This window comes from Bombus flavifrons, chromosome 3 (assembly GCF_040668555.2).
Source record: "Bombus flavifrons isolate JBK064 chromosome 3, iyBomFlav1_principal, whole genome shotgun sequence".
NCBI classification, from domain to species: domain Eukaryota; kingdom Metazoa; phylum Arthropoda; class Insecta; order Hymenoptera; family Apidae; genus Bombus; species Bombus flavifrons.
This window is the reverse complement of record NC_138444.1, coordinates 11,538,590-11,549,306: the sequence shown is the minus strand read 5'-3', so window position 1 is coordinate 11,549,306 and position 10,717 is coordinate 11,538,590. Positions and strand designations below refer to the sequence as shown.

At 29.3% G+C, this 10,717-nt stretch overlaps 2 protein-coding genes across 4 annotated transcripts; one reads left to right on the top strand and one right to left on the bottom strand.

The window, feature by feature from the left end:
- Positions 1 to 365: 365 nt before the first annotated feature.
- Idh (isocitrate dehydrogenase [NADP] cytoplasmic) lies at positions 366 to 2,544 on the bottom strand. Its single transcript, XM_069110324.1, has 2 exons — positions 1,979 to 2,544; positions 366 to 1,722 (listed from the first exon to the last, which is right to left on the bottom strand). Exons 1-2 carry the CDS (start codon positions 2,168 to 2,170, stop codon positions 514 to 516), a joined length of 1,401 nt encoding a protein of 466 aa, XP_068966425.1. The 5' UTR covers positions 2,171 to 2,544; the 3' UTR covers positions 366 to 513.
- An 837-nt stretch (positions 2,545 to 3,381) lies between these two features.
- Cul3 (cullin 3) lies at positions 3,382 to 10,299 on the top strand. 3 transcript variants are annotated; one of them, XM_069110300.1, is made up of 14 exons: positions 3,382 to 4,396; positions 5,512 to 5,895; positions 5,972 to 6,175; positions 6,253 to 6,432; positions 6,517 to 6,891; positions 7,093 to 7,263; positions 7,347 to 7,454; positions 7,518 to 7,695; positions 7,778 to 8,037; positions 8,132 to 8,301; positions 8,374 to 8,512; positions 8,605 to 8,732; positions 8,826 to 8,884; positions 10,109 to 10,299. In XM_069110300.1, the coding sequence occupies exons 1-13, from the start codon at positions 4,337 to 4,339 to the stop codon at positions 8,848 to 8,850; spliced, it is 2,382 nt and encodes a 793-aa protein (XP_068966401.1). In that variant the 5' UTR covers positions 3,382 to 4,336; the 3' UTR covers positions 8,851 to 8,884; positions 10,109 to 10,299. The 3 variants fall into 3 exon arrangements, with proteins under 3 accessions (XP_068966401.1, XP_068966402.1, XP_068966404.1); XM_069110301.1 differs by having other exon boundaries at positions 10,095 to 10,299; XM_069110303.1 differs by lacking the exon at positions 10,109 to 10,299 and adding an exon at positions 9,009 to 10,070.
- The last annotated feature ends 418 nt before the right edge of the window (positions 10,300 to 10,717 follow it).

Here is a 10,717-nt window from a genome sequence, read left to right as displayed (position 1 = left end):
AGAAGAGTGTACTAAATTTTTTGTATTATTTAATTGATATTTGCTATAAAACATTATTGCCTTTGTTATTTATGTCTAATAGTTTAATGTTGTCTTATTTACGAGCGACGATATATTTGAATAAAAATTATATAATTAAAAATGCTTATGTGATATTAACTATGACGTGAAGTACGTATTCAAGTAACGATGATTTAGGTATTTTGATAAAGGGTTTGGTATCATAAGAGAGAGTGTGAAGAAAAACGATTTGATTTCGTTTAAAATTAATATTTGTTTAGAGATATTCAAATGTAGATTTAAATATACATATATAGTAGAAAAACTGAAATTGATGAATATATTTCTATAAAAAATCACAATAACAATATATTAATCTTACTTTTATTCATGTCATTATGTTCCATCTTTATAATCTAACATATAAATAGATGCAACTCTTTTCCCCATAACCAGTAATAATATTTTTCCCATGTATAGTTAATACTTTGATGTTTGATTTGGATATTGAAGTCATTTTAATTGCTTCTGCAAATTTTCTGCTAACTTATTCATAAATTCAAATGTTTCTAAGTAATCAGATCTAGTAACGTTACTCATGCCTTTAATGCAAATTGCAAGGTCCTTTGTCATAAAACCTGATTCAATGGTATTAATACAGACAGATTCTAATGTTTCTGCAAATTTTTTAAGATCTTGATTATTATCCAGCTTTGCACGTTGGAGTAAACCTTTTGTCCATGCAAATATGGAAGCAATTGGATTTGTTGAAGTTTCCTTTCCCTGTTGGTACTGACGATAGTGTCTTGTAACTGTACCATGAGCAGCTTCTGCTTCTACTGTGCGTCCATCTGGACAAATTAAAACTGAAGTCATCAGACCCAGAGATCCATAACCTTGTGCTACAGAATCAGATTGAACATCTCCATCATAATTTTTACAAGCCCATATAAAACCACCTTCACTCTTCATTGTATATGCTACCATATCATCTATCAGGCGATGTTCATACCAAAGTTTCTTGGCTTCAAATTTATCTTTGTATTCTTTATTATATGTTTCTTGAAAAATATTTTTAAATCTACCATCGTATTGTTTAAGAATGGTATTCTTTGTGGAAAGGTACAAGGGGTAGTTTCTTGACAGAGCATATTGGAAAGAACTGTGAGCAAAAGCTAAAATACTTTCATCTGTATTATATTGAGCTTGTGCAATTCCAGATCCCTTGAAGCTATGAACTGTATGTGAAATTTTTTTCCCATTATCTCCAGTCCATGTGATTTCAAGTTTACCTGGGCCAGGTACCACAAAATCAACAGCTTTATACTGATCTCCATGAGCATGTCTACCAATGATAATTGGTTGAGTCCAACCTTGTACTAGTTTTGGTATGTTTTTACACAAAATGGGTTCACGGAAGACTGTGCCACCTAAGATATTTCTGATAGTACCATTTGGGCTTTTCCACATCTCTTTCAAGTTAAATTCTTTTACTCTGTTTTCATCTGGAGTAATAGTAGCGCATTTGATTCCTACATTATACTTCTTAATAGCTTCTGCGCATTCTACAGTCACCCTATCATTAGTAGCATCCCGATTTTCAATACCTAAGTCATAGGTATGTAGTTCAATATCTAAGAATGGTAAAATGAGTTTCTCTTTAATAGAATCCCAAATGACTCTTGTCATTTCATCACCCAAGATATCAACAACAGGTCCAGCCTAAAAAAGATAGGATGCTTGTGATAATATAAAATTAATTATGCAAAAAAAATTATTATATGTATTTATTTATCACATAAAAAAGATTTCTTTCTTGGAATAGATAAAATAAAGTAAAATAACTATTGGAATACCGAAAATGTTATCAGAATTAATTCATATAGGAAAGGTAGGTATTATACGAAAAAAAATATTTATATATAGGTATATATAAACGTTAACAGATGTCAGTTAAATAGCTTTACTAATTGCTTACCTTTATTTTCGTCATTATTCCAGAGGAAACGCTAAATGTTTTAGCGAACAGAAGTGCTGGATTATCAAACTGTTGAGAAATTTTTGGCGATAATATTCGTGAGAAAGCAGTGAAGTTACTACCCGATCCGATATAAGCTACGCTTCTTATAAATTGCACGTTTGCTCTAATAAAACGGTGGGGCAAAAACATGGCAGCCTTATCCAAATAATCTTAATCACTTTCGTATTTTTACTATTCACATGAACTTTATACAACTTACAACAAATCTTCCTGATAGATTCCGATAACAATGAAAATCAAAACGTATCCATATTTTTTTATTTGTTCCAAATGTATTCCTTAGATCTCTTGTATTCGTGTAGGTTATGCTGTATGTTAAACTGTCACAATATTTAAACGTGACAATTTCTATTTGTTATATATTAAAATGTCAAATAACTGAATAAATGTAATGAATTTAAGATTGATTGAATCAGTACTAATGAAATTTTACATTAATAGCATATGATGTCTTATCATATTAATGATACTCCTTATCTATGTTTATTTATTATCTTTGGAGTTTGTACTGTAGTAGGTAAATAATGTTTACATTCGAAAATTTAAATGCAACAATTATGCTCCTTTTTCAAGCATGTTTATACATAAATCATATATTTTCGAAAGAAAATATTATTAATCTTTAAAGCTTAAAATAAGCAATCATCTTAGAAGAAATTTTGTTTTGTTAAACGTTTAAGGTTCATTAACAATCAAAATAAACATTTTTAGAATTAATATGATTTCTATTGTATGAATGTACATAAATTATTCTGTGACTATTTTTAAATAGATCTAAGACAAAAATCCATTAAACATCGATGATTAGCAACTTTACTTTCAGATTTGCATTTTGTAAATATATACAACGATTGATACAAGGTCAATGCAAATAATACTCGCTAATACATCATATTAAGTACGTGTTGGTAAAAAACACTTACTATAATATTCTGTGCTGACTGAAATTATTTTTGAACAATAAATTAAACAGTCTATCTTCGATAAAATAATGAGAAATTATAAATGATTATCGTGTTTTAAAAAATGCCGTATATTAGCTCTGCAACAGTTTTTTTTTTAAGAAGACTTCTTATGTTATCAGCATAATTCTAGATTCTTAAACTACGATAACAAGTAGTTAGGTCTACAAGTGGAGGGGCAGGCGTTCGCATAAAATAGTTCATGTAAAGCGTCTTAAAATATCGAATCGTCATTGGTTTGTCGAATCATTCCAATAACTTAATATTGTCAAATAAAATTGTATTTAAATCCAGGTTTATATATACATATAAATTCAATATATAAGTATTAAAAATAACGCGATTGGTTCTACTCAAGAAACAAATTCAAGAGTATTATCAATCTGAAGTGAGCCACTTGTAATCGCGAGTAACTTCCAAACTTATTAAACAAATTAAATTGTAAATATTCTTTGTCCTACATGTAATTATTAAATTTGGGAAATTCGAAGATAAAACGACACGTATAACCGTACGACATGAAATGGTAAAACACGATAGCCTTTTTTCTACGGCGCTGGCAGGATAATGAAATTCGTAATGGGCGAATCTATAGTAACAACAGTGTTCGTGATTCATGTGCATGGAGCATATCGTTGTGACTGATATATTGTGTACCCTATATCGGACCATAGGATGAAAACTCAAGTTTTCACAATCTAAATTCACTATGCCTCGAGAGACGCTGAGAACGTACCAACAATCACGTTAACGTGGTAAAAAAAAACCAGCGAAAATTCGTGTGTATTATTGAGATCTGACAGATTCATCGTCTTCGTGACAGGAGTGCGTGAATTCTTTTTCCTTTTCTTTCTTTTCCTTCCGTTTCACCTTTGTTCAACCTCCTTATCTACATTTTCCTTTCTCTCGCCTTTGCCTTCTTTCCTTTTTTCTACTCTTTAACCCTTAAGTATTTTATCCCCTATTTTCACCTGCCGGGTGAAAAAAAAGAGAGCATTCTTTACTCTTCTCCATCCCCCTCTCTCTTTTCTGTCTTTCTCTGAATCTCTCGTTTTTCTCAACCCCCTCTTCCACGACACATCGCGTATATTTTTCTTTTCTTTTACTTAAATGTCCACGATAACAACACAATTTTCGGCTCTCCTACACAACGTGAACGTGGATGAGTGATCGTATTTTCGTACGATAGCCGATCGTCGGCTATTCCTACCTTGTACAAGAAGTGAATGCTCTCTACGTTTAACTGGTGTCAATGTACACACGGTGTAACGTTATCGTAGCATCAGGAAGAGAGCATTTCTAAAAAGAATCCTCGTCCAGCTAGAAATTCGACATGATGAAGAGCAGTGCTATGCTTAAGAAAGAAAGCAAAATGCGCATACGTGCTTTCCCGGTGAGTGGTAACTTCGTTTGTTTTTATTTTTTTAGTTTTCGTTCTTTTTCCCTTCTTTAATATTTATTCGTTCTCGCATTTTGTTTTTTTCCTTTTTCTTTCCTTTTATATTTTTATTTTTCAGTTCTATATATAAACTAATAAGCGCACGTTGTTCTAGTTTATATATATACATGTATATTTTGGTAACCTGTTCTTTTAAATTACATGTCAACTTATAAAAAATTGTAATAATTCATATTTAGAAATGTCATTGCGTTTTTATCAATTGATTCTCTTTGCAATATTATCATTTTGTATTTCAATGTGTAATAATACATTTCTACTCTTAAGAATTGTGCATTGTAATATTGTACATTTTATTATAGAGATGAATGTATTGGCAGTTGCTATAGTGGCAAATGAAAAAAGCAATGAAATGTAAATATTTCAATGTTATCATGTTTATTAATGAATTTCAGTTTAATCTGTCATTAAAGTTTGGAACTGTGATTATTATCCACTAAATTTGTGATTGTAAAGTTATATCACTTAAATTCTGTGTTAATCAATATGATACTAAAAATTACTTAAACAATACTTTGATACTTATGTTATCATGTCAAATATTTATATGTCCCTTTGTGGTTATAGTTTATATTGTATGTACTTGATTAGAAAATGTTATTTGTTTGTCACTTTTTCATTTCTATCTAATGAAACAATAAAGCATAAAACTTGTATTTATACAAGCAATGATACAATATTTATGACTTAAACATAGTTATTTATTTAATATTACATTTTTTTTATATGATAAAGGTATTGTAAAAATGATTCATGAAAGAATCATTTTGACTTTATATTAAAATATACAGAATACTAAAGAAAAGATGCAAACAATTAACATAAAGTATCTCAATAATATATATAATACATATATTTTTAGTTGTGATCATTAATGTAAAAAATTATGTTATATAATTTGATGTATCCTATTGAGTTTTTTTAGTAAAACCAATATATCTGTTCTATTTGTCTAGTTTTTAATTTTTCATTAAGTTCTAGTTCTCAGACATTATTTATTTTGACTTGCAATTATTAAATTAATATTGCATCTACCGCTTTATTTTTAGACAACTATGGATGAAAAGTATGTAGAAAGTATTTGGGCTCTACTGAAAAATGCTATTCAAGAAATTCAGAAGAAAAATAATTCAGGGCTTAGTTTTGAAGAACTTTATCGAAATGCTTATACTATGGTTCTTCACAAATATGGGGAACGTTTGTACACAGGTTTAAAGGAAGTTGTAACACATCATTTAGAGAATAAAGTTAGAGAAGATGTATTAAGATCTCTTCACAATAATTTTCTCCAAACATTAAATCAAGCTTGGAATGATCACCAGACATCTATGGTGATGATCAGAGATATTTTAATGTATATGGACAGAGTATATGTGCAACAACATGATGTGGACAATGTGTATAATTTGGGACTTATCATATTTAGAGATCAGGTAATTGTTTGCTACATAGTTCAACAGCTTTTGAAGTAATAGGAGATTTATTGATAACAAATTATATCATTTTTAGGTGGTCAGATATGGATGTGTTAGAGATCATTTACGAGAAACTTTACTAGGTATGGTAGCAAGAGAAAGAAGGGGAGAAGTTGTAGATCGTATTGCAATAAAAAATGCCTGTCAAATGTTAATGTTACTTGGCATTAACAGTCGTCAAGTTTATGAAGAAGATTTTGAAAGGCCTTTTTTACAACAAAGTGCTGAATTTTATAGAGTACGACAATTTCTTTATATTTTTTAACATCATTTAATTTAATATTATATAACATCATTCTTCTGTTTTTTATTTAGATGGAATCTCAAAAATTTTTGGCAGAAAATAGCGCATCAGTATATATTAAAAAGGTTGAAGCTAGAATTTGTGAAGAATCAGAAAGAGCAAAACATTATTTAGATGAATCTACTGAACCGCGAATAGTCGAAGTTGTAGAAGAAGAACTAATTAAAATTCACATGAAAACTATTGTTGAGGTATAAATATCGTTCTATTGATACAATATATTGTGTTATCATATAAAATAACAAATTAGAACAATTTACTTTTTTTATTTATAGATGGAAAATAGTGGTGTAGTACACATGCTCAAAAATCAGAAAACCGAAGATCTCGGTTGCATGTACAAATTATTTTCAAGAGTTTCGGATGGTTTGCGTACAGTGTGCGATTGTGTCTCTCAATTTCTTAAAGAACAAGGGCGTGCCATGGTTCAAGAAGAACACGAATCGACAACGAATGCCGTTCTTTTCATTCAGAATTTGTTGGATTTAAAAGACCGTTTTGATCATTTTCTTCATTATTCGTTTAACAATGATAAGAACTATAAACAAATGATAGCGTCTGACTTTGAATATTTTCTTAATTTAAATACAAAGAGTCCAGAATATCTTTCACTTTTCATTGATGACAAGCTGAAAAAAGGTGTTAAAGGGGTTAGTTATGTTAACTGTATTTCTATAAATAGGTACTCATGGTAGGTAATACCGTGAAATTTTAATAAATACTTTTTTCCATCATTCTACAAAGGATCGTTTTGTACAAATGAAATACAAGCTTTATATCTTGCACTTTAACTTCTGATCATTAATAATGTAAGTGTAAATAACATTAATGTTTGTTATAATACATTTTAGATGACAGAACAGGAAATTGAAGGTATCTTGGATAAAACTATGGTTTTATTTAGATTTCTTCAGGAAAAAGACGTATTTGAGCGATATTATAAACAGCATTTAGCTAAACGCCTTCTCTTAAATAAATCTGTCTCTGATGACAGCGAAAAAAACATGATATCCAAACTTAAGGTAACATTCCTGCTTCTGTTCAATTTATTATTACTGGTATTCACAATATAATATCAATACGTTTTTAATAAATAATATTTTAGACTGAATGTGGGTGTCAATTCACATCAAAATTGGAAGGAATGTTTAAAGATATAACAGTCAGTAACACTATTATGGATGAATTTAAAGATCACGTCCTTACATCTAATGTAAGTTACAAAATACTTATAATAGTTTTATAAATAATTAATTTTTCAATTTTCATATTACAGACAAATTTACATGGAGTGGATATAAGTGTAAGAGTTTTAACAACAGGCTTTTGGCCAACACAATCCGCCACTCCGAAGTGTAGCATGCCAGCTGCCCCAAGAGATGCTTTTGATGCTTTCCGACGTTTTTATCTTGCTAAACACAGTGGTCGACAGTTGACGTTGCAACCACAATTAGGTCAGTTAACTAGCATCATTCTATCTTTTCTCTCACTGTCTCTTATTTGAATCACTGAAGTAGATTAATATAATCCCTTTAGGTTCTGCGGATTTGAATGCTGTATTTCACGGACCACGAAGGGAAGAAAATAGTTGCGGTGGTTTAGATACACCATCATCTTCAAGTTCTATTGGTAATGGAAGTGGTAGCTTGTATGGTAGTGGAATATCCACTAATGGTAGTATTTTAAGCCAACGTAGTAGCAGTTGTGGAAACACGAGGAAACACATAATCCAAGTATCAACTTATCAAATGTGTGTCTTAATGCTCTTCAACAAAAGAGAAAAATTGACATATGAGGTCAGTGTGAATAGTAGCGTTTATTTTTTATTTCTTCTACATCGGACTCCTACTGTTTTACAATTATCTATACAATACATGAAACGTTGCGTAGGAAATTCAAGGTGAAACCGATATTCCAGAGAGAGACTTGGTTAGAGCATTACAATCTCTCGCGATGGGTAAAGCTACGCAAAGAGTGTTATTAAAACATCCTCGTACAAAGGAAATAGAACCATCGCACTATTTTTGTGTCAATGACAGTTTTACCAGTAAATTACACAGGTATCCTTATATTAAAATTGCATTAAAATATATCATAATCGGTAGTTGTTAACTTATTTAATAATATTTCAGAGTGAAGATTCAAACAGTAGCTGCCAAAGGCGAATCAGAACCTGAAAGAAGAGAAACTCGTAACAAAGTAGATGAAGATAGAAAGCACGAGATAGAAGCAGCTATCGTTCGTATTATGAAAGACAGGAAGCGTATGCCTGTATGTAGTATCACTATTAATTACATTGTAATTTATAATTACTCCAATGTTTTACGCTCTTTTATTCAACATTTTATCTTCTTTTTTTTTAGCATAATATACTTGTAACAGAAGTAACAGAACAATTAAGAGGTCGATTTTTGCCGTCGCCTGTAATAATTAAAAAACGTATTGAAGGTTTAATCGAACGTGAATATTTGGCACGCACGCCAGAAGATAGGTTTGTATAAAAGTTATCTAGTATCTATTAATTATTAATTCTCTATTATAACTACTATTATTTTTAACATTGTTTTAATCAATTCAATTACAGAAAGGTGTATACATACGTTGCTTAATGTTCGAATTTAAATGTTGGATCTGTACAAACATGTAAGTAAACTATAATAATGTCTATTTCAAATATTTGTTCATTGTCTCATTATATTTTATCGACTTGTACGTTATATCATCAGTTTTTCATTGACTCGTTCATCAAAATTATTATCGTTTCTAGTGTTCTTATACGAACATAATTAAGATGATCACGAACGAGGCATTCCACATCACAACTGTATACAACTCGGACAGATTACTGATTCAACATTCCATTAAGTTATGATAATTATTCGCATAAATCAATTCGTATTTTATGTTTTAGGCTTTGACAAATTTTGATATCATCTCTTTATTTTGAATATAGTTATTATATATATAGTACTACGTGTTAATTTTAATTCTGTTAATTTAAAACTTAAAATTTAAAGTATAATTTCATCAAGAAAAAGATCAGTAATTTTATAAGGTATATTGAAATAAATTGATGTTGATTGCCTCGAAATTTAAGGAGAGTAGTTATACGTATTTGATAATTGGTTAGTTTGGTGGAAAAGGTTGACATAAAGATAATTGAATGAATTACAATATATACTTTGAAGTATAAAATCAAGTTTTATAAATAAATTCTGTAAAATTCTTGATATCCTCTTCCCTGAGCTCATTTCATTATATTTCAGTTGTAAGTGATTGATTTAGCTAAATATATAAAAATACTTTCTGTAATAGAAAATTGTAATTTAAATTTAATAGGATTTACTTGAATATATATTATATACACAAATTTGTTAGTAATAAATGGATAGTGAGTTACAATCATTAAAATTGATTCACCCATTCTATGTATCGTGATTCAGTAATTTTTTATGCTTGTAAACCTATGAATATATCTATTATCAAAAACAACTTACAATATAGCATAAATTTTATTAAACCATTAATGTTAAAGAATGATTTCATTTACATTCGTGATTATCTATTTTATGTGTACATAAACAATGTGAATGTGTATCTAAGAATATAATTGCTTCATTTTCAGTGTTTAATTACTTTATTTTAATCATGTTTCATATCCTTCTAAAATTTTATTACGTCCCTCGTTTATTTCCAACAAATTCTAATTTTTTATTAAATCAGTTAAAATCTAGAATAAATCACAATAAAAAAGTAAAACATTTGGGAGGTCTCTACAAGATCCACCTCTTCCACCTAGCTCAACAATTATTTTATTACAATTAAATTAATCCAATTCTTCGTTAAATCGCAGAATATTTATTATAGTATGCCAAAAGTGGAATCTACGAATTTGTAACAGATGCGGAGTTTACTAATGGAATTAAAAAAAGAGTGCGCGCATGAGCTTATATAAAAGACGAAGAACTTAATAAAGGAATGAAAAAAAAGATTATGATTAAAAACTGTATTACCATGAGCTCGTGTGTGGGCAAATGAAAAACATGTGAAATGCATCATATTTTTATTTTCATTTATATCTTTATTTATTAATATAGAGTTTTAATATTTAAACAAAAGGTTTTACCTTTTCTTACGCAAACTGAATAAAAAATAAAATCCTGTAAAAGCATTCCTTAGTTTTAACACATTTTAAATACAAGAATATCATATTAATTCTGTCCAATCCCTTTTTATTCCATTTTTTAACATTTCTTGTCAAATTAATACGTCACGATGATGTGATTCGTTGATACCGCACATGTTATATGTAGTGGATCACGTCACGAATGCGTTAAATACAATATTATCTCTTTATTATATACGCATGTAATCAGTGAGGTAAGATATATTTAAAATTGTTTAAATGCTAATATTGATATTTCAGAATTTACAGTTGAATTATTATACAGTGTCATAGGCCATATAAAATAACGA

What these genes read in the sequence shown, in the direction of transcription:
- Idh (XM_069110324.1), bottom strand. Translation starts at nt 2,170, where the DNA reads ATGTTTTTGCCCCACCGTTTTATTAGAGCAAACGTGCAATTTATAAGA. An exon ending in GAATAATGACGAAAATAAAG is followed by an intron (nt 1,723 to 1,978) that starts GTAAGCAATTAG and finishes TATCTTTTTTAG; the next exon opens with GCTGGACCTGTTGTTGATAT.
- Cul3 (XM_069110300.1), top strand. Translation starts at nt 4,337, where the DNA reads ATGATGAAGAGCAGTGCTATGCTTAAGAAAGAAAGCAAAATGCGCATA. An exon ending in AAGACAGGAAGCGTATGCCT is followed by an intron (nt 8,513 to 8,604) that starts GTATGTAGTATC and finishes CTTTTTTTTTAG; the next exon opens with CATAATATACTTGTAACAGA. An exon ending in GCACGCACGCCAGAAGATAG is followed by an intron (nt 8,733 to 8,825) that starts GTTTGTATAAAA and finishes ATTCAATTACAG; the next exon opens with AAAGGTGTATACATACGTTG.